The 26,409-nt window shown below is 39.1% G+C and overlaps 1 protein-coding gene across 3 annotated transcripts in view; it reads left to right on the top strand.

Annotated features, from left to right (window-relative positions):
- The window catches only part of DNAJC25 (DnaJ heat shock protein family (Hsp40) member C25), a 28,786-nt gene extending 12,304 nt beyond the window's left edge, over positions 1-16,482 (top strand). The window contains exons 2-4 of one of the 3 annotated variants that reach the window (XM_059141189.1): positions 10,420-10,542; positions 12,470-12,940; positions 15,279-16,482. In XM_059141189.1, the coding sequence (XP_058997172.1) occupies positions 10,420-10,542; positions 12,470-12,940; positions 15,279-15,401 (717 nt within the window). In that variant the 3' untranslated portion in view covers positions 15,402-16,482. Of the gene's footprint in view, positions 1-10,419; positions 10,573-12,469; positions 12,941-15,278 lie in introns of all 3 variants that reach the window. The other 2 variants (XM_059141188.1, XM_059141190.1) reach the window with 2 other exon arrangements.
- The last annotated feature ends 9,927 nt before the right edge of the window (positions 16,483-26,409 follow it).

Genomic DNA, 26,409 nt, shown 5'->3' with positions numbered 1-26,409 from the left:
ACATTCTTCTCGAGTACATATGGAGCATTTTCCAGAATAGATCACATGCTGGGCCACAAATCAGGTCTCAACCAGTACAAAAAAAATCCAAGATTATGCCATGCATAATTCTCAGACCACTATGCTTTAAAACTTGAAGTCAACCACAAGAAAAAATTTGGAAGGACCACAAATACATGGAGGTTAAAGAGCATCCTACTAAATAACGAATGGTGGGTGGGGAGGGGGCACTGGCATGGCTTAGTTGGTTATGCATATGCCTTCGGCTCAGATCATGATGCCAAGGTCCTGAGATTGAGCCCTGTGTCAGGCTCCCTATAGGGAGCCTGCTTCTCCCTCTCCTCCCTACTCATGTTCTCTCTTACTATCTCTGTCGGTCTCTCAAATAAATAAATAGAATCTTTATTTATTTATTTATTTTTAAAAGATTTTATTAATTTATTTGACAGACAGAGGCTGATAGGCAGGTAGAGAGAGAGAGAGAGGAGGAAGCAGGCTCCCCGCCGAGCAGAGAGCCTGACACGGGGCTCTATCCCATGACACTGGGATCATGACCTGAGTCGAAGGCAGAGGCTTTAACCCACTGAGCCACCCAGGCTCCCCAATAAATAGAATCTTTAAAAAAAAAAAAAAAAAAAAAAGAATGACTGCGTAAACCAGGAAATTAAAGAAGAATTTTTAAAAAATGCATAGAAGCAAATGAAAGTGAAAATGGAACTATATAGCAACACAGGCCTTTCTTAAGAAACAAGAAAAGTCTCAAATACCCAACCTAACATTACACTAAAAGAGCTGGAGAAAGAACAGCAAATAGGGTGCCTGAGTGGCTCAGTCAGTTAAATAACTGACTCTTGATTTCAGCTCAGGTTATGATCCCAGAGTCCTAGGATCAAGCCCCAAATTAGGCTATTAGGCTTACCACTCAGCAGGGAGTCTGCTTCTCTCCCTCTTCCTCTGCCCTCCCCCCTAACATGTGTACTCTCTCTTTCTCTCTAATTAAACAACAACAACAACAAAAACCCCACCAGAAACAGCAGATAAAGCCTAAATCCAACAGGAGAAGAGAAAGAATAAAGATCAGAGCAGAAATCAATGATACAGAAGTTTAAAAACCTGTAGAACAAATCAGTGAAACTAGGAGCTTGTTCTTTGAAAGACTTAATAAGATTGATAAACTGCTAGCCAGGCTTATCAAGAAAAAGAAAGGAAGGACCCAAGTAAATAAAATCATGAATGAAAGAGGAGAGATCACAACCAACATCAAAGAAATACCGTTTTAAAAAACACATTATAGGGCCTTTAAAAAAAAAAAAAAAAAAAAAGGGGGCGCCTGGGTGGCTCAGTGGGTTAAGCCGCTGCCTTCGGCTCAGGTCATGATCTCAGGGTCCTGGGATCGAGTCCCGCATCGGGCTCTCTGCTCAGCAGGGAGCCTGCTTCCTTCTCTCTCTGCCTGCCTCTCAGTGTACTTGTGATTTCTCTCTGTCAAATAAATAAATAAAATCTTAAAAAAAAAAATAAAAATAAAAAAAATAAAAAACACATTATAGGGCAATTATATGCCAACAAATTCGGTAATCTGGAAGAAGTGGTTCATTCCTAGAAACATACAAACTACCAAAACTGAAACAGGAAGAAATAGAAAATCTGAACAGAACAATAACCACCAAGAAAATTGAAGCAATAATTAAAAATCTCCTAACAAACAAGAGTCCAGGACCAGACGGCCTCCCAGGGGAATTCTACGAGCATTTTAAAGAAGAAATAATAACCAGTTCTTCTGAAACTGTTTAAAAAAACAGAAATGGAAGGAAACTTCTAAACTCTTTCAGTGAGGCCAGTATTACCTTGATCCCTAAACTAGACAAAGACCCCACCAAAAAGGAGAATTACAGACCACTATCTCTGATGAACATGGATGCAAAAATTCTCAACAAGATAATTAGCCAGTAGAATTAAACAGTACAATAAAAGGATGATTCGTCACGACCTAGTGGGATTTATTCCAGGGCTGCAAGGGTGGCTCAGCATCAACAAACCAATCAGTGTGATACACTACATTAATAAAAGAAAGGACAAAAACCATATTCTCTCAGTAGATGCAGAAAAAGCATTTGACAAAGCACAGCATCCTTTCTTGATTAAAACTCTTAACAGTGTAGAGATAAGGGTACATACCTCAATATCATAAAAGCCATCTATGAAGAACACAGCAGATATCGTTCTCAATGGGGAAAAACTGAGGGCTTTTCCCCTAAAGTCAGGAACACAACAGATATGTCCACCATCACTACTGTTGTCCAACATAGTACTAGAAGTCCTAGCCTCAGCAATCAGACACAAAATGAAATAGAATGCATCTGAATCAGCAAAGAAGTCAAACTCGCACTTTTCCCAGAAGATATGATACTCTGTGTGGAAATCCCAAAGACTCCACCTCAAAATTGCTAGAACTCATACAGGAATTCAGCAAAGTGGCAAATCCGTTGCGTTTCTATACACTAACAATGTGACAAAAGAAAGAGAAATCAGGAGTCAGTCTCATTTACAATTGCACCAAAAATTATAAGATAACTAGGAATAAACCTAACAAAAAGGGCAAAGGATCTGTACTCAGAAAACTATAGAACACTCATGAAAGAAATTGAGGAAGACACAAAGAAATAGAAAAATGTTCTATACTCTTGGATTAGAAGAACAAATATTGTTAAAATGTCTATGCTACCTAGAGCAATCTATACATTCAGTGCAATCCCTATCAAAATACAACCAACTTTTTTCACAGAGCTGGAACAAATAATCCTAAATTTGTATGGAACCAGAAAAGAGTCTGAATAGCCAAAGGAATGTTGAAAAAAGGAAACCAAAGCTGATAGCATCACATTCCGGACTTCAAGCTATATTACAAAACTAAAATCATCAAGACAATGTGGTACTGGCACAAAAACAGAAGAATAGATCAATGGAACAGAATAGAGAACCCAGAAATGAACCCCCAACTCTATGGTACTATTCTTCAGCAAAGCAGGAAAGAATATCCAATGGAAAAAAGTTTCTTCAACAAGTGGTGCTGGGAAAATTGGACAGCCACATGTAAAAGAATGAAACTGGACCATTTTCTTACACCATACAGAAAAATAAACTCCAAAGGGATAAAAGACTAAATATGAGACAGGAATCCATCAAAATCCTATTAAAAATTTGGCGTTTTTTGGAGTTGCTGCCCAGCAAGCAGCAACTCTCTGACCTTGGCCATGGCAACTTCTTACTAGACATATCTCCAAAGGCAAGAGAAACAAAAGCAAAAATGAACTATGGGGTGGGGGATGCCTGGGTGGCTCAGTCGTTAAGCATCTGCCTTCAGCTCAGGTCATGATCTCAGGGTCCTGGGATCGAGCTCCGCATCGGGCTCCCTGCTTGGCAGGAATCCTGCTTCTCCCTCTCTCACTCCCCCTGCTTGTGTTCCCTCTCTTGCTGTGTCTCTCTCTGTCAAATAAATAAATTAAATCTTAAAAAATGAACTACTGGGACTTCATCAAGATAAAAAGCTTTTGCACAACAAAAGAAATAGTAAAACTAAAGGCAACCTATGGAATGGGAAAAGATATTTGCAAATGACTTAGCAGATAAAGGGCTAATATTCAAAATCTGTAAAGACCTTTTTGAACTCAATACCCAAAGAACAAAAAATACAGTCAAGAAATAGGCAGAAGACATGAACAGACATTTCTCCAAAGAACACATACAGATGGCCAATAGACACATGAAAAATGCTCAACATCACTTGGCATCAGGGAAATACCAATCAAAACCACAATGAGGTGTACCACCTCCCACCTATCAGAATGGCTAAAATTAACAACTCAAGATGGGGAGGATGTAGAGAAAGGGGAACCCTCTTACACTGCTAGTGGGAATCCAAACTGGTACAGCCACTCTGGAAAGCAGTATGGGTTTTCTGTGACAAGTTAAAAATAGAGATACGCTACAACTAGTGATTGCACTACTAGGTATTTATCCAAGGATACAAACAGTAATTTGAAGGGGCACATGTGCCCCAGTATTTATAGCAGCATTATAAACAGTAGCCAAATTATGGAATGAGGCCACATGTCCATCAGCTCATGACTGGATAAAGATAAAGATATATACATATATATATATATATATATGTATATGTGTATATATGTATATATATCCACTGGAGTATTACTCAGCCATCAAAAAGAATGAAATTGTGCCATTTACAATGATGTGGATGGAACTTATTTATTATGTTAAGTAAAATAAATCAGAGAGACAAATACCTCTGATTTCACTCATATATGGGATTTAAGAAACAAAGATGAACATAGAGGAAGGGAAAGAAAAATAAGATAAAAGTAGAGAGGGAGGCAAACCATAAGAGACTCTTTTTTTTTTTTTTTTAAAGATTTTATTTATTTATTTCACAGAGATCACAAGTAGGCTGAGAGGCAGGCAGAGAGAGAGGAGGAAGCAGGCTCCCTGCGGAGCAGAGAGCCCGATGTGGGGCTCGATCCCAGGACCCTGGGATCATGACCTGAGCCGAAGGCAGAGGCTTTAACCCACTGAGCCACCCAGGCGCCTCCCATAAGAGACTCTTAAAGATAGGAAACAAACTGAGGGCTGCTAGAGGAGAGGTGGTTGGGGGTAAGGGGTTACTGGGTGATGGGCTTTAAGGAGGGCACTTGTTGTAATGAGCACTGGGCATTATATGCAACTGATGAATCACTAAATTCTGCCCTGAAACTAATAATATAGTATGTGCTAACTAAATGGAATTTACAGAATTTTAAAAAAATGTACAAAATATATTATATTTTCATATATTTTTGATTCCTGGCCTTTAACATCCTAAAATGGTTTCTACTATCTGTGTAACTGAAAATTTTTACTGTAAAGGTGGTTGCAATATCAAATTATTGCAATTATGTATCTTGAGATCAAACAGTTCATTATTTCTTTCAAGGGCAAGAACGTAATATATTTTTGCCTCTGGGGAGGGGGGAGAATGATCATTTTCCTAAGAGAAGGAAGGATTCAGTGCTTTCTTTGCTTGTGGGTTTCCTCTTGTTCACTTTTGATCTAGATATTGGTGGTTATGTTCCAGTCCTCCTGCATGTGCCCACAAGGATTGGGAGTGGAGTGGACACCAGCAGAAGCACCATTTTTTCCTGTAGACATTAGAAACAAGGAGCTTTTTGCCCTGCTTGTCAAGGCTCAGGACAGAGAGGAGGAAGAAACAAGTATAAAGGTTTTGGTTTTGGAAAGAAGTTGGAATCTCCTGACCCTGGGACCTTAAGATCCACAAAATTGCTGAAAGAAAAAGTACTACCTTATTGAAAGGTAAGACATTAAACTGTTTTAAGGTTTAAGCCGTTTTAGCCACAGTAGCATGTTTTCATAAGCTGTGAAATCAAGCAGTCATTTCCGCTAAGTCAAGGTTTTTGTGAAATAATCACCCATCCAGCCTTCCTGGTGAGATAAAGACCTGTATGGCTCAAGGGATGTTTATAGTGAGGGAGAGCTTTTATAAAATTGTACTCATTTTTTAAATGACATTTACTGAATGCCAGGCACTGTGGTAGGCCTTGGATATACAGAGATTAAAGTGTCAGTCACCCTACCTATCTTCCAGAAGTTCTTATTCAAGGAAAGAAAAAAACCCTGATGATTACAATGTGATAAGTGCTATAATAAATAGGTCACATGTGTAATATAAGAGTGGTCTAAATCTGAAGCAGTTATGTTTGTGCCCTAAAGGATTAATGGAAGCTCTTGAGGCTGGAAGAAAGGGATGGATATTTGAGGTAGAGGGAGTTATATGTTTAAAAACATAGGTATGAAAGAGTGTGCTGTATTGTAAGAACACACCAAATTGCAGAAATTACCTGATGTTTGCTGTGGGGCAGAAGAGGGGCAAGTGTTGCTAGGTGGGAGTGGATTAATTATGGAGGTCTTGTTGGATGCTAGGGAATTTTTAGCTTACTTAATAAGCCATGGGGCAGCACTGAAGATGAAAACAATTGTGGGACTACCTGAGTTTTAAGATGGATAGGAGAAAAAATAAGTATACTGGTTTTAAAATAAGTATGTGCCTGTAGCTCTCAGTGGGGTCCCAGTCTCTTGTCTTGTCTTTTTTTGCTAATATTCCTCTATCCTTGTGTTCTTACTAGATTGATTCTAAACTTTGTAGGTTACTGGAGAGTAGGATTTTGATTTAGACTATTGAGAACTAACTCTCCAATTTGTGCCAACCTGGAACACCTTCCAAAGTGTATTCTGCATGTCTCAACCTAAAATAATTTTCTTCATTCTGGAGAGAAAGCTGTAAACCCAAGAGTAAAGATGTTGGTTAACTAATGCTGTAACAAGGAGGTGGCCAACTCTTCTTGTCTTTAAAAACAAGATCATAAATTTATGGTGACCCTCCCCCCCACCATGGAAAAGAAAATCATCGTAAGAGAAGTCAGACTTGATCCTGAAATCTTCTGCAGGAATTAGTTAATTTGAGGACTTATTAGAGAGTCCTGGTTGCAGGAGAGACGCCAGACACAAGGTACAGATTTTGGAGTGGCTGTTTGTTGAAGTGTTAGTTGACCATCCTATTTTAGAGGAGCTCAAGACTCAGTAAAGTAAGTCACACATTTAGGGACCAGGGAGAAGATGGTGACCCTAGTGGAAGATCTGGGTGAACTGTTCAAATAGGGATTTCTGCATTCTGTGGATTGTGACCTTTACTAAGATAAGGGAAAAAAGAAGGAAGGATATTATTATTGGATCTGTGACATTCACATAGTAGATTTTAATGACATTCAAAGATCTTGCTGTATACTTTAACCAGAAGGAATACAGTCAAGTTGGGCAAATGGCTCTATATAGATAAGGATGCTGGAGATCTGTTGGAATCTGACCTCAGTATGGCAGTTGGTTTCAAAACGACATGTAATCTAGTTGGAACAAGGAGAAGAATCGTATTTGAAGAAATACATTTCAAAAGTCATCTGCTAAGATTGGGAAGCTGAATTAAAAGTCACAGATTCTAGGCCAAAAGCAGAACATTTCTATAAAATTAGTCCAAAAAGCAAAAACTGGAGGGAAAAATCGAAAAATTCTTAAAAGATGTCTTGAGGTACTCAAAATGAGATACATCAAGAGTAGTAGGCTTTAGGGGCGCCTGGGTGGCTCAGTGGGTTAAAGCCTCTGCCTTCAGCTCAGGTCATGATCCCGGGGTCCTGGGATCGAGCCCCGCATCGGGCTCTCTGCTCAGCTCTCTGCCTGCCTCTCTGCCTAATTGTGATCTCTGTCAAATAAATAAATAAAACCTTAAAAAAAAAAAGAGTTGTAGGCTTTAGTCTTCAGAGCTATCTGTGACCTATAAAGTTTCTGTCTGTCCTATAAAGTTTTACCCTCTTTAGGTTAGAAGCTCTAAAGTATGATAATTGCTTATAGAAAGAATAATACATTGACAATTGAGGTGTGTGGCAGTTATCACAGAAAATCTTTTTTGATAGAAAGGAACATTCAAGGAGTAAATCTGAAAATGATAACAGCCTGAGCTCAGCCCTCCTTATAGAACAGTTCTCATACTGACCCTCTAAATAGTCCTATGGAATAGAATTTAAATATATTTATATTTAATTCTACTAGATACTAGTTTATCTAGTTTGAAATTCTAGTCAGAGGTAAAAAATATTTTGAAGGTACTGAACCTAAGAGAATTGTCATTCAAACTCAGAGGTTTTTTTTTTTAAAGATTTTATTTATTTATTTGTCAGAGAGAGAGAGAGGGAGAGCAAGCACAGGCAGACAGAGTGGCAGGCAGAGTCAGAGGGAGAAGCAGGCTCCCTGCAGAGCAAGGAGCCTGATGTGGGACTCGATCCCAGGACACTGGGATCATGACCTGAGCTGAAGGCAGCTGCTTAACCAACTGAGCCACCCAGGTGTCCCAAGAGTTTTTCTTTTTTTAAAATATTTTATGTATTTATTTGACAGAGAGAGATCACAAGTAGGCAAAGAGGCAGGCAGAGAGAGAGAGAGAGGAAAGCGGGCTCTCTCTGCTCAGCAGAGAGCCCGATGCGGGACTTGATCCCAGGACCCTGGGATCATGACCTGAGCCGAAGGCAGCGGCTTAACCCACTGAGCCACCCAGGCGCCCCGTCAGAGTTTTTTTTTTTTAATTTCTTAAAAAAAATTTTTTTTAAATTTAGGATTTTAATTATTTGAGAAAGAGCATATACAAGTCAGGGGAGGAGCAGAGGGACAGAGGGAGAAACAGGCTCCCTGCTGAGCAGGCAGCCTGACACAGGGCTCAATCCTAGGACTCTAGGATCTTTACCTGAGTCAGAGCAGACATTTAACTGACTGAGTCCCCCAGGTGCTTCCAGAATTCTTAAAAAAAATAAAATAAATAAAATTTATTTATTTATTTATTTATTTATTTATTTATTTATGAGAGAAAGTGCGTGTGCACAAGGAAAGAAACAGAGGAAGAGGGACAAGCAGACTCCATGCTGAGTGCAGAGCCCGAAATGGGGCTCGAATTTCAGGAGCCTAGATCATGACCTGAGCCAAAATCAAGAGTCAGGTGCTTAACTACTAAACCACCCAAATGCTCCACAAATTCAGAATTCTTAGTAGAAAATATATGATTTTAATGGTACAGAAGATATTTTGTCATTAGCTATGTCATTATTTTAAATCTAAGAAACTGCACGTTGGAGGATTAGGTGGTCCCTAATAGACCTAAGAGCCTCTGTCTGTGGTAGGAAAGCACTAAGTGTAGATTTTGAAATGCCTTTAGTTAAGTATTTGCAACTTTATGAATGTTGAATACTTCATCCTAGAAAGACATCCTCTAGGTTAAAAAAGGTTTTTTAAATTTTCCTAATGATTTATAGTATACTCCCTTATATAAGAGTAAAGAATTTGTTGTGGTTTTACTCTAACATTTTTTGAACAAAGAAAAAATGGGGGTGCATGGCTGGCTCAGTTGGCTGGCTATAATATGCAACTCTTAATCTCTGGATTGTGAGTTCAAGCCCCACATGGGGGTAGAGTTTACTTTAAAAAAAAAAAAAGACAAAATAGGTTTCCTGTGTGACAAAGAAAAAAAAAATCAAATCATAACCCAATTTAATTGTTCTTCAGTGTATGTAGCTCAGTAAGAGATTTGCATTTATCCCTATTTAAAATTAAAGGTTTTAAGAAGTGTTTTATTTGTGAACACTCAGAATGCAGTGATTTTTTTTTTCAATGTGTTTGTATGATTAAGAAGTATGTATATGTTAGTTTATTATGAGCTGGGCTGTGACAATGTTAATAATAGTATTATAGGGCGCCTGGGTGGCTCAGTGGGTTAAGCCACTGCCTTTCAGGTCATGATCTCAGGGTCCTGGGATCGAGTCCCACATCGGGCTTTCTGCTCTCTCTCTCTCTGCCTGCCTCTCTGTCTACTGTGATCTCTGTCTGTCAAATAAACAAATAAAATCTTTAAAAAAAATAATAGTATTATAATGTGTTATGTATTTGTAGTGTGTTTTTGTATAATGTTGCCATTTGATATTCAAAACACTAAAACTAGTAGAGCAGATACCATCTGTTTTACAAATGAGGAAGAGTGAGGCTCAGAGAGGCTAAAAATACCACTTGAAGTCACAGAGTTAAACACCATTATATTGCATCAAGGCTTCTTTGAGATGAGCATAATTCAGTTTTATAGGCACAGACTGGCTTCGTCTGCATTTTATTGTCTTAATCATTGCTTTTAACAGAAAACTTTCTACACAAGGCTAGAAAAGGATTGTGAATATCCGTAGTAGAGACAAACATTTATTCCTATCAACAATTTTTTAAAAAAGATTTAATTTATTTATTTACTTGATAGACAGAGATCACAAGTAGACAGAGAGGCAGGCAGAGAGAGGAAGAAGCAGGCTCCCTGCCGAGCAGAGAGCCCGACGTGGGGCTCTATCCCAGGACCCAAAGGCAGAGGCCTTAACCCACTGAGCCACCCAGGTGCCCCCCTATCAACAATTATTGAGAGAAGGTATCAACATGTTTTCTTAAGTTACAAGAACACAACATCCTTATTACCACCATAACACTGGCTAAAACGGCATGCTTAATAGTTATTAAAATGTTTTTCTTTTTCCAGGAGGACTAACAATACTTGAGAATTTGGAGAGATTACTTTTATTATGGTTATACCTAATATGAAAGTTCTAGAAACCAGTTAATATGTGCTTTTGAAGAGTGGTAGGGAATTTTTTGATTCTGATAGTTTCACTTTTATTCAGATTAATTGTACATGGTTATAAAATTTTTTTTGACTTAACAGATTATAAATTATGGCCATTTTCTGAAATACCCTATGAAATTGGGTATCTTGTTATTTTACAGGATGAAGAAACACGAAAAGATTATGACTACATGCTGGATCACCCAGAAGAGTACTATAGCCATTACTACCACTACTACAGCAGGCGCTTAGCCCCTAAAGTGGATGTTAGAGTTGTGATTTTGGTCAGTGTATGTGCTATTTCAGTGTTTCAGGTGTGTATTGATGGAGGTGTGTGTCTGCATGTGTGTTCCTGAGTGCACGTTGCCTAGTGCTGGTTATTAAAAGTGAATTAGAAGTACCTTTTTGTAAAATTTTACCTGTACTTGAGGCTACTATTTTTTAGACTAGAAAAGTAATCATTTATTCAACCAACCTATTAACATTGGAATCTTTGTCAGTGGCAAATCCAAGAAATTGATGAATAACATCATTATATAATAAGAAAACCCAACAAAGATCTTTTTTTCATTGTTTCTTTTAGAGTATTTCCCTCCTAACCTGATAATATTACTTTTGTAGGACTTTTCAATGATTGCCCATTATATTTGTGAAAAACCTGAATTTCTTAATATGACCTGACAAGTCTTGGCCCCTATCCACCAAATGCCAGGAAGTGCTTGCCATCACTGTAACAACCAAAAATGTCCCTTGCATTTCCACTGCCTGCTAAGGGCAGTTTTGCTTTGGTTGAAACTACTGAAATAGATTAAAATAGTAATCTTTGATGTTGTTTTAAATGTCATAAAAATTTAACTTCAGCTTGAAATGAGTTTTTCCTACTGTTAAATTAACCACAGCTATCATGTCTTATTTTAGAGGAAAGGAACATGTCAGGTGACTAGAATGAATCAATTTGCTAGTCTGAAAAATGCTTCTCTAGTTTAATTCCCAGAAATAGGATTCACTTTATATGACAAAAAGAATTACTATTGAATACTAAGGTTGTGCATTTTAAATATATTTGCTTTTGCAGGAATATTTTCCTTTCAAAGGGGAAGCAGGGATAATTTTGCCTTTCTGTTTTAGATATAATACCCTGGTAACATTTTTCCCCCTAGTCCTAATAGAGTGCTACTATAATATTTCAAGATATTATTGGTATAACTGCAGTATTCTTTCAGTAAAACAGCAAATGAAATGTGGAAATTGAAGAATAGGATGTTTCCTGACAATTAATGAAACCCTTTATGTATATTTATCAAATAAGTTATATGTTTTCCAGTCAAATAAGAGTTCAAACATGTTAGAATCCTTTACTTCAGAATATGATGAGCATTAACTGTATATATTGAGATGGTTTAGGAAAGAGATGGGAATAAATATAGTTGCCTTAGTCTATAGCCTGTGATTTTTCTTCTTTTAAACAAGTTCCTCACCGGCAAGTTTTGCCATGTAACTCTTCCCCCGCCAGAACGTAGATCACAGTCTCACAGTCTTAAAAACAAAAGAAAGATTTCTTAATGGTGATCTAGGGAAAGCCAAATGGTAGATTTGAAGTCATAGATGTGATATGATTCTATTGATTCATCACCTAATCTTGGGTATCTCCTTTCTGAATTAATGGCTTTTGGCCTAGGTTAGGGCTTACCTGATTTATCCAGCTTCAGGTGCCATGTACATGTGGGTGGGCATTATTCAGGTTTATCTTTTACTTAACAGAGAAAGAAGATTGAGGTCCCTATTTTTTTAAATTAAGTAAGCTCTATGCTGAATGTGGGGCTTAAAATCATGACCCCAAGATCAAGAGTTGTATGCTGTACTGACTGAGCCAACCAGGTACCCCTTGAGGTCCCTGTTTTTTTTTTGTTTTTTTTTTTTAAAGATTTTATTTATTTATTTGTCAGCGAGAGCGAGCACAGGCAGACAGAGAGGCAGGCAGAGTCAGAGGGAGAAGCAGGCTCCCTGCGAGCAAGGAGCCCGATGTGGGACTCGATCCCAGGACGCTGGGATCATGACCTGAGCTGAAGGCAGCTGCTTAACCAACTGAGCCACCCAGGCGTCCCGAGGTCCCTGTTTTTAATCAGAATTGCTTTGGGTAGGGGGGATGGTGTTCACCAGGGTGCACTTTGATAGTAAAAATGACCTATTTTTCTTTGTTAAATATTTCAGTTTTTCAGCTGGTGGAACAGCTACGACAAGGCAATCAGCTACCTAGCCACAGTGCCCAAATATCGTATCCAAGCCATGGAGATTGCCAAGCAGCAGGGGTTACTCAGAAAAGCCAAAGAGAAGGGCAGAAACAAAAAGTCCAAAGAGGAAATTCGTGACGAGGAGGAGAATATCATAAAAAACATTATAAAAAGTAAAATAGATATAAAGGGAGGCTATCAGAAACCCCAGATATGTGATCTTCTCCTGTTTCAAATTCTCTTAGCACCTTTTCACCTGTGCTCATATATAGTCTGGTATTGTCGGTGGATCTATAATTTTAACATCAAAGGTAAAGAATATGGAGAAGAAGAAAGACTATATATCATACGGAAATCCATGAAGATGTCGAAATCTCAGTTTGATAGTCTAGAAGATCATCAGAAAGAAACTTTTCTTAAACGAGAGCTCTGGATAAAGGAGAATTATGAGGTGAGTAATTATTTGCTGGAGTTTTTGTGTCATCTTACTTATGAAATTAAAATTTGGTGTAGGAGAAGGGATTATAGAAATGCACTCCAGTTTCTGAAATCCAGGATTTAAAATTATGAATAAAGGTCTTATTTTTATTGAAAGTGTGACTATATTTGGTAGTGGAAAGTAAGTTTTTAACCTGTAATTTGTCTTAAGAGATGAACTTCCAATATTTTAACTGACTCATGCTAAAAATCTTTATGATGGTCTAATTTGTTATGTTAAACAGCAGTGGGATAATAATGTATGATTGCAAGCATGTCACAACAACTTTCTATTAATTGCTCTAATTAAAATTTGTTCTTTCCCACATTTTCTTTCAATCATATAAACTTAGCTACAGGGATTAAAAAACAAAGCAAACATGGGAATAAGGGAGGGAGGAGGACATGGAAATGTTGAAATAACTTCATTTCAAAACAGAGCACAGATGCTTCTGTGTAATAACTAACTTATGTATGAAAGGTTACTTTCATTTTCTTAAAAATGCCTCTAAAGTTTGGGCAGCTTAATAAATGTTATATTCTATAATTGTCAGTTACCTTGAGGTGATCAGCCGCTTAGCTGAAGTCTTAAAGGAACTATTTATCTCATCATAATGATATTATTTTAGGTTTTAGGCAGAATTAATTGGCTAATGTATTAAAGATAAGAATAAAGCACAGTGATGAGGCACCTGGCTGGCTCAGTCTGTAAAGCATGTGACTCTTGATCTCAAGGTCATTAGTTTGAACCTCACATCAGGGTAGAGTTTATTTAAAACAAAACAAACTATAGGGAGGGTATGTGCTACGGTGAGTGCTGTGAATTGTGTAAGACTGATGAATTACAGACCTGTACCCCTGAAACAAATAATACATATGTTAATTTTAAAAAGATATTAAAAAATAAAAAGAATACAGTATAGTAAAATCTTCTTTTTTTTTTTTTTTTTTTTTTTTTTTAAAGATTTTATTTATTTATTTGACAGAGAGAAATCACAAGTAGATGGAGAGGCAGGCAGAGAGAGAGAGAGGGAAGCAGGCTCCCTGCTAAGCAGAGAGCCCGATGCGGGACTCGATCCCAGGACCCTGAGATCATGACCTGAGCCGAAGGCAGCGGCTTAACCCACTGAGCCACCCAGGCGCCCCAGTATAGTAAAATCTTCTTAAGAAATCTGAATGTATTTGTGTTTTTAGTTTCATAGACATTCCTTTTTATATGTGGCATCCTAAATAGGTTTTACTGAAAGTAGAGTACCAGTTGGAATTATATTTAAGTAACTTACTATGAATTGCCAGAATGTTTTGGCAAGTAGATATAGTTAGCCTGCTTGTAATTAATGTAAAAATGGAAGGTAACATACTACTTTGCTCCTAAAGTACTTGAAAAGTTTTCTCTTAAGTAGGGTAAGCAGCCCAGTTCACAAAACTGGATCTTTCATGGAGTACTATCCTGAATTATCATATTATTCTATGAGGTGATCTTAGTCATTACTTCCCAAAATTTGGAAGTAAAGTCATTTCTTTCTAAAATTTGATGAAACTGGTTATGAAAACTTGTCCATTTAGTTTCATCTGACTTCCACAAAAGTTACAGAAATGAAGATTTTCTTTGTCCTTAACCTGTGTGGTTTGTTAACCCTTTTTGGGAACCTTAATAAAATATTTTGAAAAACCAGTAATTATCTTTGAATTTGGAGACAGTTGTATACTTAAGGTCATTTTATTCCTTGGTTAAGATCAACAAATACTGAAAGTCATCAATTTCAGAGCACAAGGTGCTGGGTGGCTCAGTGGGTTAAAGCCTCTACCTTTGACTCAGGTCATGAACCTGGGGTCCTGAGATGGAGTCCCAAATCGGGCTCTCTGCCTGCTTCCCTTCCTACTTGTGATCTCTGTCTGTCAAATAAATGAATAAAATCTTAAAAAAAAATTTTTTTTCAGAGCACCATATTAAAGAAATAAAATGGGATTCTTTAAGATTGAACATTAGTTGTAGAGAGAAAATGATTAAACTCAGCTGATGTATGATGTCAATGAGGAAAGGAATATATTCTTAGGTTACAGAAACCAGTGACAAAAATTACTAAGCTCTTGTCTTTTTTTTTTTTTTTTTTTTTTTTTAATTTAACACCGAATGTTAAGGTGCTTAACTGCTTAGTATTTTTAGATGCATGGTCTTCAGAAGACAAGTCAGTACATTCATAGGAAACGTTTACCTAAAGTTATATTTGAAAAATGTAAATATGCCATAAGATAATGACAAATGTTTCCCTTTGGGTAGTAAAGTCATTTAGTGTTATTTATATGTACAGGTTTATAAACAAGAACAAGAAGAAGAACTAAAGAAAAAATTGGCAAATGACCCCAGATGGAAGAGATACAGGAGATGGATGAAGAATGAAGGGCCTGGACGGTTAACGTTTGTGGATGATTGAGGATTGCTGGAGTGCTACTATGCCAAACCTTAATTGTGATATTTTCATAACTGAATTATTTTAGAAATGTATCAACTGCTCCTCAGCAGTACTTAAAATTCCTCAAATATTTGATTAAACAGAATAATGTAGAAATTTAAATTTTCCCTTAAAACTTTATACATAAGACATTTATTATGATTGTTCAATTTTTATAATCTATTTGTGGATTTTGTTAAATGATCTGACATGAAGATTTACTTGTTGCCATTTAAAATTTTTATATGTTTAGTTAAAAGATTTGACATGAAAATTTATTAGATACCATTTAAAATTTTCACGTGTTGTTTATTCTTTATAAGTGTTTCCTTTTTCTTTGTTACAGTGCTACATTTTTCTGCTTCCATGGCCTCTAATATTTTCACAAAACATAAAAAATTCTAATTACATTGTGTCTTTAGACACAGACTTCTTTGGCAAAATGATTTCAACTGTCATGTCATCTCATTATAGTCATTCTAGGATTGAAATATGTTCAAAATATCTCTCTAGGAGAGTCTTCTGCCAGAATGTGCTTATATTATTTTTCCCCGTCATAATATTCTTATTAAGATCAGAAACTCTCCAGGAGAGCGAATCAACCTTCATGTCCTTGTAGGATGATCTTGATTACAGTCATTATAGGACTATAACTGTATTCTCGAACATTTTTTCCAGAAGAAACCTTAAAAAGGTCTTTTGTACCACAGTATTGCTTTCCCGAACCCCTTCAGTTAAAAAAAAAGAAAGAAAAAGAGCAGAAATAGTGTACTGAAAAGTTGTTCATGTATTATTAAGTCCTTGAGTCATGAAAAATCCAGTGTACATGAGTGTATTTACATGCATTTAAACCAGAAAGAGGAGGTGCATGGTTGTGTGCTATTCTTTCAAACAGTGAAATCTCTGTTTTATACATGTGGAAGTGAAAGTAATTCACACATAAATTGACTGAAACAAGTATGATACTGCATCATGGTATTGATACACAATCATGATAGTGAATCAGTACTCCTGTTAAAGGATTTATCTCATTGCTTCATATTAATAAAATGGTTGCAATATATCACAAGTTTGTTGGTATGACATTTTAAGGATTAACATAATTGCTTTTGTATTATATAGCTTTAAAAGATTGAAGTAGATAAGATACACAGACTGTTTCTAGCTAAAATAAACTAGTGTTTTCAGGAGTGCAGCCCAAATATGTGATATATACAAAAAGGCAGGAGGGAAGAGTTTTTTTTTTGTTTTTGTTTTTAATATTTTATTTATTTATTTGACAGACAGAGATCACAAGTAGGCAGAGAGGCAGGCAGAGAGAGAGAGAGAGAGAGAGAGGAGGAAGCAGGCTCCCCGCCTAACAGAGAGCCTGATGCGGGGCTCAATCCCAGAACCCTGGGACCATGACCCGAGCCGAAGGCAGAGGCTTTAACCCACTGAGCCACCCAGGTGCCCACAGGAGGGGAGAGTTTTGACCTTGTGAGTCATTTAGTCTGTGAGTGAGGACCTCAGTTACCTTAATAGATAGAAATTTGGGGAAGAACTTCAACTAGATTATCAGTAGGACCCCTTTGCTGTTATAAAATTCTGAAATAGTTACATTTTTCTAAGGCACTTGCCCCTCTGTTAAAATTTCAAACTTCTGGTATTCTGAGTTTTCTTTTTACACCCAGTAATAAGGAATAATAAAAGGACTGGGTATGTAGCATTCATAAAGGTTGGCTGATTCAAACAATGTGTGTTGGAAATTATTTTGCATATCTGCTAGATTGTTGTATTTTTCCCTGGCTATATAGAAGCCTCATTTCTGAAATCACCCCCAGCAGCCTTCTCACTTGGTAAAAGTTTGGTTGTTCTTTGATAAATGGACTCTCCTTAACAGGAGGACTTTGATGCTTCTCTTTTCTTCCCTCAACAAAATATGCTTCAAAATCCTATAGTGAAGGAAGAGCCATTAGTTGCAAGTGTCATTCAAGTACAATGAATAATTTTTATTCATATTCTGCCCATCCCCCCCACCAAAAAACCAAAAGCTTCTCAATTTTAGAACCATTCCGGAGAAGAATCCTGAATAGAGGATCCTACAACCTCACTAGACAGATATTTTTTCTTGTGCTTCTTTTTTAAGGGTATCCTGTCACCATTTCCTTTTTTTTTTTTTAAAGATTTTATTTTTATTAATTTGACAGAGAGAAATCACAAGTAGACGGAGAGGCAGCCAGAGAGAGAGAGAGAGAGGGAAGCAGGCTTTCTGCTGAGCAGAGAGCCCGATGCGGGACTCGATCTCAGGACTCTGAGATCATGACCTGAGCCGAAGGCAGCGGCTTAACCCACTGAGCCACCCAGGCGCCCTCACCATTTCCTTTTGTTTGACATGTAGAGTTTATAGTGTGTAGCTGTTCATTGCTATCTATTATCACTCCATATAATTAAGGTCTGTGCTAAAATTACTCAGGATCATATTCATGTCAAATATCTTCATAAGAGATTCCACTACTAACCCTTTCCACAGTGGTCTTTTTTTTTTTCTTCAAAGATTTTATTTATTTATTTGACAGAGAGAGATCACAAGTAGGCAGAGAGGCCAGGCAGAGAGAGAGGAAGGGAAGCAGGCTCCCTGCTGAGCAGAGAGCCCCATGCGGGACTCGATCCCAGGACCCTGAGATCATGACCTGAGCCGAAAGCAGCGGCTTAACCCACTGAGCCACCCAGGCGCCCTCCACAGTGGTCTTGCCATTTTTCTTTTCTTTCCTTTTCCTTTCTCTCTTTCTAGATTTTATCTATTTATTTGACAGAGCACAGCAGGGGGAGCAGCAGGCAGAGGGAGAGGGAGAAGCAGGCTCCCCCATATGGGGCTTGATCCCAGAACCCTGGGGTCATGACCTGAGCCAATGGCAGGTGCTTAACCGACTGAGCCACTCAGGTACCCTTTAGTGGTCTTACTTTTTAATGAATTCTCCAAGTTCTACAAATCTGAGGTTGCTGTTTCATTGCACACCTATGTGTATCATGTTAAAAATTATAATTGATAGGATTTTTAGGTGTTACATGAAAGAACAGTTGAGATTAGAGAATTAACAAGTATTTTAATACTATTGAGTTTATGTTTAGAAAATCATAGTTCATGGGCGCCTGGATGGCTCAGTGGGTTAAGCCTCTACCTTTGGCTCAGGTCATGGTCTCAGGGTCCTGGGATCAAGCCCCATATCGGGCTCTCTGCTCAGTAGGGAGTCTGCTTTCCCCCAACTCTCTGCCTGCCTCTCTGATTCTTGTGACCTCTCTGTCATATAAATAAATAAATCTTTTTTTAAAAAATCATAGTTCATTTTCTTTGAGGTTTTTTGGTTGTTTGTTTTTTTTACTCTGGACAGGGCAGTAAACTTTTAACTCCCAAACCTTGGAGATATTTTGCCTCAATGGCAGCCATTGCTAAACTAAGCTAACATTCAGCTTACATTATGAAAGTGTCTACTGGCCCGAACAAAAAGTTTTGTGAAAAGTAAAGATAAATAGCTTTTATTAGACATCATTATAAATATAGCTACTTTAAGACATTGTCAGATCTCTGTTGAGTTGCAGTTGTGCATTTGACAGAGCTAAATCTTGGTACTGACAAACTAGTGTATGGATGAAGTGTAATTAATCTTATTTGCAAAGTGTAATACTCTTCACATTTAAGTATGGGTTAGGGCCAAATCTAGAACCTAATAACTAAGTAAAATTTGCTAAACAAATTATTTTACCTTTCTGGTTTCCTCATTTGTGAAATGAGGAGATCTTTTTAGATGATTAGGATTTAACATTCTAATATAGCCTGAAAATTCATAAAGATTTAGGGTCTGAAGTAGCTTAGATTGCCTGCAATTGAGAAATGTTACGGGTATTAAAAAGGCTGCCTAATTAGTTGTAAACTTTAATCAGATTCTTCATATTTAAAGTATTCAGAGTATCCCTGACAATTATGTATGGAATAGATCACATGGTCTTAAGTCAATGACAAATGGGGTTTCTTTTTTTTTTTTTTTTTAAGATTTTATTTATTTTGACAGATCACAAGTAGGCAGAGAGGCAGGCAGAGAGAGAAGGGGAAGCAGGCCCCCCGTTGAGCAGAGAGCCCGATGTGGGACTCGATCCCAGGACCCCAGGATCATGACCTGGGCTGAAGGCAGAGGCTTTAACCCACCGAGTCCCCCAGGTGCCCCACAAATGGGGTTTCTTAACAGACCCATCCTTCTGGGTGTCATGAGGGATGGAGAAACTTCCTCCCATTTGACAGTTCTTTATAACCCCAGGAAGAGTGAGCCAGACACAGTGGAAGGGCTCAGGCTTTGCAGCCGGATAGACCAAGATTTGATTTCCGGCTCTGACAAGTAACTTGACTTTGTGCAGGTTAACTTGTGAACCTCATTTTCCCATTTTTAATAGTAGGATTACTAACTATGTCACAGGAATCTGGTGAGAATTAAACAAGACAGGGGTAAAGTACTGGCATATGTTATTAAATGCTCAATAAATGGGTTTTCTTGCTTTTAGAGGAAACAGGGAAGAGTCATTTTCATTTATTAAAATCCATGTTAATACGAGTGTGTTTAGTGATGACCAAAAACCCCTTGTTTCTATATTCTTTTAATAGGTATTTGAATCCCTTACCTTGGGCAAGGTACGGTGCTATAGTGGAAAAATGATGCCCCTTAGGGCTGGCATTGTATATTTTAGAGGCCCCTTGTTGTCCTTGACGTAGAAGTTAAAGCAGCTGAGATGACAACTCAAGAAAGACTGAACTTTTAGGGAAAAAAAAAAAGACTGAACTTTTAGGGACAACAAACATCAGCTACTTGCGAGTTTATGGCCTATATTTACTGCAGGGACATTGTCAGTGAGATAAAGAGGCAGGCTTGGAACAGCTGTTCACAAGGACAAATAGCCCAAACAAAGTTCCTCACTGCCTCTAAAGTCTCAAAAAATGCCTGTGAAGGGCGCCTGGGTGGCTCAGTGGGTTAAGCCGCTGCTTTCGGCTCAGGTCATGATCTCAGGGTCCTGGGATCGAGTCCTGCATGGGGCTCTCTGCTCAGCAGGGAGCCTGCTTCCTTCTCTCTCTCTCTCTGCCTGCCTCTCAGTGTACTTGTAATTTCTCTCTGTCAAATAAATAAATAAAATCTTTAAAAAAAAAAATGCCTGTGAAAATCTTTCTGGAGAAGCTGCACCCACAAAACTGCTAGTGAGTCTTTAGCTCCTGATACATTATTCTAATGCAGTGGGTATTAGAAATGAAATAGTTTTTTTTATGGTACATTACACTGTGTGTCACATGAAATACAGCTGTTAATGTGTTTTCCTGTTTCTTTTAAATCATTTTAGAAAATTGAAGGTATATGTCATTTTGACATAATGTGGCAGAAAGACTTACCTTGCCATTTTATATCATATGTATCATTATTTTTTAAAGATGTATTTATTTGCTGAGAAAGAAAGTGAGAAAGTGAGTAAGTGGGGGCAGGGCAGAGACAGGGAGAGAGAATGTCAAGCAGATTCCCCACTGAGTGCAGAACCCGAGGTGGGCATCAGTCTCATGACTCTGAGATCATGGCCTGAGCCAAAATCAAGAGTTGGCTACTTAACCAACTGAGCCACCCAGGTACTTCTCATTATTTTTATGGAGAAGACTTATTTGAAGTCCATTTTCTGGAAAAATAATCCACAGTTAGTAAAAAGGTGAAAAAAAAAAAAACAGGTCAGAGGACTGAAGAATTGTACACATCATAACAAGGAAACAAAACTTGTCTTACAAGGACATTATCATTTCTAAAACGTACTGAGATACTTTTTTATTTATTTACTTGACAGAGATCATAGGTAGGCAGAGAGGCAGGCAGAGAGAGGAAGGGAAGCAGGCTCCTCGCTGAGAAGAGAGAGAGCATGAGAGGGGAGAGGTCAAGGGGAGAAGCAGACTCCCTGCTGAGCAGGAATCCTTATGTGGAACTCGATCCCAGGACTCCAGGATCAGGACCCGAGCCAAAGGTAGTTGCTTAACCAACTGAGCCACCCAGGTGCCCAATTTTAGCCATTCTTATAGGTGGTAACTCATTGTGGTTTTGATTTGTATGTAAGTTCTTATTTTAACCAAGAAAAAAATGTGTAACAAATTTTTAAAATAATATATTTGTGATCTGTGCATTTTAGCGGGGGTAAGGAAGAAGGGATTCTCTGTCCCTGGGCCTCACCCACTTTTAGAGCTCTAGAAATAACTACATCTGTGGGAATAGATTCCAAATGAGCAGTGACTTCTCTTGGAAGCTAAAGTGAAAGTTCTTTCCCTACTCCCACTTTGTGAGATACTACATCAATCACTTTCCTTAGTAGCTCTTAGTTTCCTCATCTCTAAAATTGGGGTGGAGTACATTATATGAAGGTCTCTTCACTCTGAAGTTCCATGATGCAAAAATAATGGATGAGAAGCTATTCTGGTAAAGTATACAGCAAAACACAGATGGGTCAGTGGCATCAAGCTTGCCTGTCCATGGATCATTGTGGGAGGATCTATGCTACAACCTTGTTGTTTCTTTCCAAGTCAGACCACTCCTCTCCAAGAGTAGCAAAACAATCATACGGAAGTGGGCAGAAATGGTGGGTGTGTACAGCATGAAAGAGATAGATGGGACACACCTCTGAACATTTTCTGCTACCTATGGCTGACACAGAAGTATTACATCATGTGTCCCCTCACTGTGGGCAGTCTCAAAGTTGCCTTTTCTAATTGGAGATCATCTCACTGCTTCAGCAGTCATTGTGCTGTGCAGATGTCTCTCACATCAACATCTTGCTGCTTAACATTTCTAACAGCCTAGAGGCACATAGCATTATAGCTGAAGACTTGGTTTCTCCTAAACCAAACTCATCTTCGTTCTTTATTCCTCCCTTCAAACCCAGGCCTGCTTCCTAACATCTGTCACAGGCACCAATTCTAGCCTGTTCTCTGCTTCAGAATTTTTACCCCCTTTCCTTTGCATTTTATAACCACCATGGAATATACCTGATTTAGTCTTTTGAATTTATTCTCTGTCCTACTTTCATAGTCCTACCTAGGGCCTCATTTCAGCCACTCTCTCCACTAAAAAGACAAAATTATTATTGAAGTTATTTTGTATCTGACTTTCCAGTTCATTTCCTATCCTCATTCCAGATGAATATTCCTAAAATATGTTACCATGATTTTCCTGTTTCTTTTGAGATTTTCTGTGACTTTGAGTCTTACCAGCCTTGTATCTTCTATTGCTCCCTAGAGCCTTCTCCATTCTTTAATTAATTAATTAATTAATTAATTCTGTGTATACATGGCCTGTGCTCCCTTCACTGGAATGCTTTCCCTTGTCCTCTGTCCCTTGTGCAGGACTCATATTTTCAAAGTCTTGGTCCTGCCATTTATGAGGAGCTTTCCCTAACCTCCAGTCAGTATTTTTACTCTGAGTTCTTTGCAACACCTCACATGACCGTTCTACTATGTCTTACTTATCATTCTAGTAATGTTTTCAACATGGAGTTTCATCTTTTGACTAGAATGTAATTTAAGTTCTTTGTAGTAAGGGAACTTGTCACTAGAGAGGGCATTACATTTGCAAATCTGCTCGTCATAAGAAAAACTTTAACGCCGCAAAGACTGAACACGTAGCTCACAAAATAAAATATTCAGTTTCAACTCTTAAGATACTTAAAAGATGTGAGATGCCGTATTTCATCTATGAGGTTCGTAAAGATAAAGAACCATAACATAGAATTGTAAAGGTGCAGAGAAATAAGCAGTCTTCTGGTGGGAATAGCAATTGGCTACTATCACCTTCTGGAGGATCAAGTTGGGAAAAGTGGAAGAAACTTTTTATTTTTAGTCCATCAATTCTATTTTTAGGAATGCATCCAAACCCCCATCCCCCAAACCAAACATGCACAAAGCTATATGTTGAAGGAGGTCATCATGTGTTAAGTAATAGGGCAGTAGGTAAATTATGATTCAGTTTTACAATGGAATATCATGCAGTCATTAAAAGTAATAGATGTAGGGTGTATCTTTTCTGACCGCTCCCAGCCCTCTTCTGATATCAGCATCCTGGTTTTCTTCTGGGGAATGACTCTTCCCTTCCCCACCTCAGTCCATGTACTTTGGCTGTCTTAGCTTGAGGTTCTCAGAAAAATAGACTCTAAGAGATTTTCAGGCAGAAAGTTTACTGGGGGGAGTGTCAAAATCGACACCTGTGGGAGAGGCGAGGGAGTGGGGATTGGACAGAGGGAGGAGCTGACCTGTGAAGTAGTTGCCGTAAAGGCCTCAGATGATCACAGTAAGGAGCTGTGGAGCTGGGATCTTCTTTCAGTGTTGTTCCAACTTGAGGCAAGGGAGCTGGGTTCAGGTCTTATGCATCCCACATCAATTTGGATGAGTGCTGATGCTGGGAGGGAAGGCTCTCAGCTAAGGGCAGTTCCCAGAGCGTGACTAGCTGAGGCATCAGCTGCAGCTACTCCCAGCAGCTGGGGGAATGAATGCCTCAGTCCTAAATGGGGAAGTTGGGGGGTGCATCTCTCATCCTCCTCCTGTCCAGCCACATCTAATCTGGGCTTTCCAACTCTACATAACCCTTGCTTTCAAATAATGATTGGTTCAGGGTGGGCACATGACTGAATAATGTTGGTAAGATCCAGTATGGGGGTTTTTGTTGAAACAGTGAGAAAGAAAAGAGGAAGGGTCTTGCTCCTGAGTTCGCTGGGTTGGGACAATGAAAGCATGGAACGAACCTCTTACAGTCTGTTTACCACTGAAGAAAATGAGGCCAATACCCAGAAAAATCAGAGTCAAAAGACAGAGATCCCCCAACCTACTTTTTGGGCAATTAAATCCACTACTTTAAGTCCTTGGCTTTTCAGTTATGTAAGCTAATATATTACCTTTTTGCATTACTCAATTTAAATGAGCTCTGACATAACAGGTGACCCTTGAACAACAGGGGATAGGGGCATTGACCCCATGCATTCAAAAATCCACATATAAATTTTGACTCCCCCAAAACTTAATTACTAATAGCCTACTGTTCACTGGAAGCCTTACCAATAACATGAACAGCAGATTAACACATTTTGTATGCTGTATGTAATTTTTACTGTACTATTCTAGTAAAGCCAGAGAAAAGAAAATGTTAAGCAAATCACAAGTTAGAGGGGTGCCTGGGTGGCTCAGTCATTAAGCCGCTGCCCTCGCTCAGGTCATGATTCCAGGGTCCTATGATGGAGCCCCAGGTTCGGCTCCTTGCTCAGCAGGAAGCCTGCTTCTCCCTCTCCCCCTGCTTCTATTCCCTCTCTTGTGGTCTCTGTCAAATAAATAAATAAAATCTTAAAAAAAAAATCACAAGGAAGAGATGCCCGGGTTTTTGGTTTTGGTTTTGGCTCTCATCAAGATCTCAGGGTGCTGATATCCAGCCCCAAGTTGGGCTCCATGCTTCGTGGGGAATCTGCTACTCTCCTTCTCTCCTTCTGTCCCTCCACCCTCTCTCCCTCTCTCATCAATAAGTAAATAAATAAATCTTAAAAAAAAAAAAAAAAAGAGGGGCGCCTGGGTGGCTCAGTGGGTTAAGCTGCTGCCTTCGGCTCAGGTCATAATCTCGGGGTCCTGGGATCGAGTCCCATGTCGGGCTCTCTGCTCAGCAGGGAGCCTGCTTCTCTCTCTCTCTGCCTGCCTCTGTCTACTTGTGATCTCTCTGTCAAATAAATAAATAAATCTTTGGGCGCCTGGGTGGCTCAGTGGGTTAAGCCGCTGCCTTCGGCTCAGGTCATGATCTCAGGGTCCTGGGATCGAGTCCCGCATCGGGCTCTCTGCTCAACAGGGAGCCTGCTTCCCTTCCTCTCTCTCTACCTGCCTCTCCATCTACTTGTGATTTCTCTCTGTCAAATAAATAAATAAAATCTTTAAAAAAAAAAAAAAAGAAAATCATAAGAGAAAATCTTTTGAGAACTGTATTAAAAAAAAAAAAAACAACAAAAACCCAACCCAACAAGTATAAGTTGACCCACACAGTTCAAACCTGTGTTGCTTAAAGATCTACTGTTGTACAATGGTGTACAATAACAAAGGCGATATTCACGATACACTAAGTGAAAAAAATTAACACAAAACATACATTTTACATATAGCAATGACGCCAGTTTTGTAAAACAAACTAATGTACACAGTTAAAAAAAAAAAAAAAAAGGTGGCTCAGTCGGTTAAGAGTCTGTCTTCCGCTCAGGTCATGATCTCAGGATCCTGGGATCCAGCCCCCGTCTTGGGGGAGTCTGCTTGAGATTCTCTCCCTCTCCCCCCTCCCCCTGCTCTCTTTCTTTCTCCGATAAAATAAATAAAAACGTTTTTTAAAAATGCAGCACAACAGAAACAACATTATAGTTAAATGGTGAGATGGGACGGGGAGGGGTGGGAGACTGGATTTCATTTTCTCCTACAGGTTCCGCAGAGATGTCCAGGCCTGGGATTTGAGCCCTGCTTACCTTACTGACCTACCGACGCAACTGACGGGGCTCCCACGACACGGGAACAGGTGACTCACGGGGCTCCTCTACCAGCCCTCCTCCCTCTCCCCCCATCCCCATTACAGAAAGGCCCGGAAGCCTCCAAGAGCTTCCTTCAACTCCTTTGCCACGTGGGCTCCAGTCACCCCGAGTCCCAGTTCCGATTTCTCAGGAGTGCGTCTCCACCTTCCCGAGCCCTAGAGCCCCCCATCCCGCAGGTCGCGTCCGCTCCTCCAGAAGCGCCACCGCGCTGAGGAGCTGGGTCCGCCGCGCGGCTCCGCGTCCAGGCGCAGGTGCGGCTGCTATCCACGTTTAGGGAGCAGAGAGAGTTAAGTGCCAGGCGACTCGGGAACCCACACGGTCGCTTACCTGCGGCTTCTGTCGCTTTGGAGACGGTCAGCGGGAGAGGCGGGGCAGAGGCGGCGGGGCGGGCGCAGCGGCTTCCCCGCCC

This window comes from Mustela lutreola, chromosome 12 (assembly GCF_030435805.1).
Source record: "Mustela lutreola isolate mMusLut2 chromosome 12, mMusLut2.pri, whole genome shotgun sequence".
NCBI lineage: Eukaryota > Metazoa > Chordata > Mammalia > Carnivora > Mustelidae > Mustela > Mustela lutreola.
Note: the sequence above shows the minus strand (reverse complement) of the source record. Positions and strands in the feature narration are given on the sequence as shown.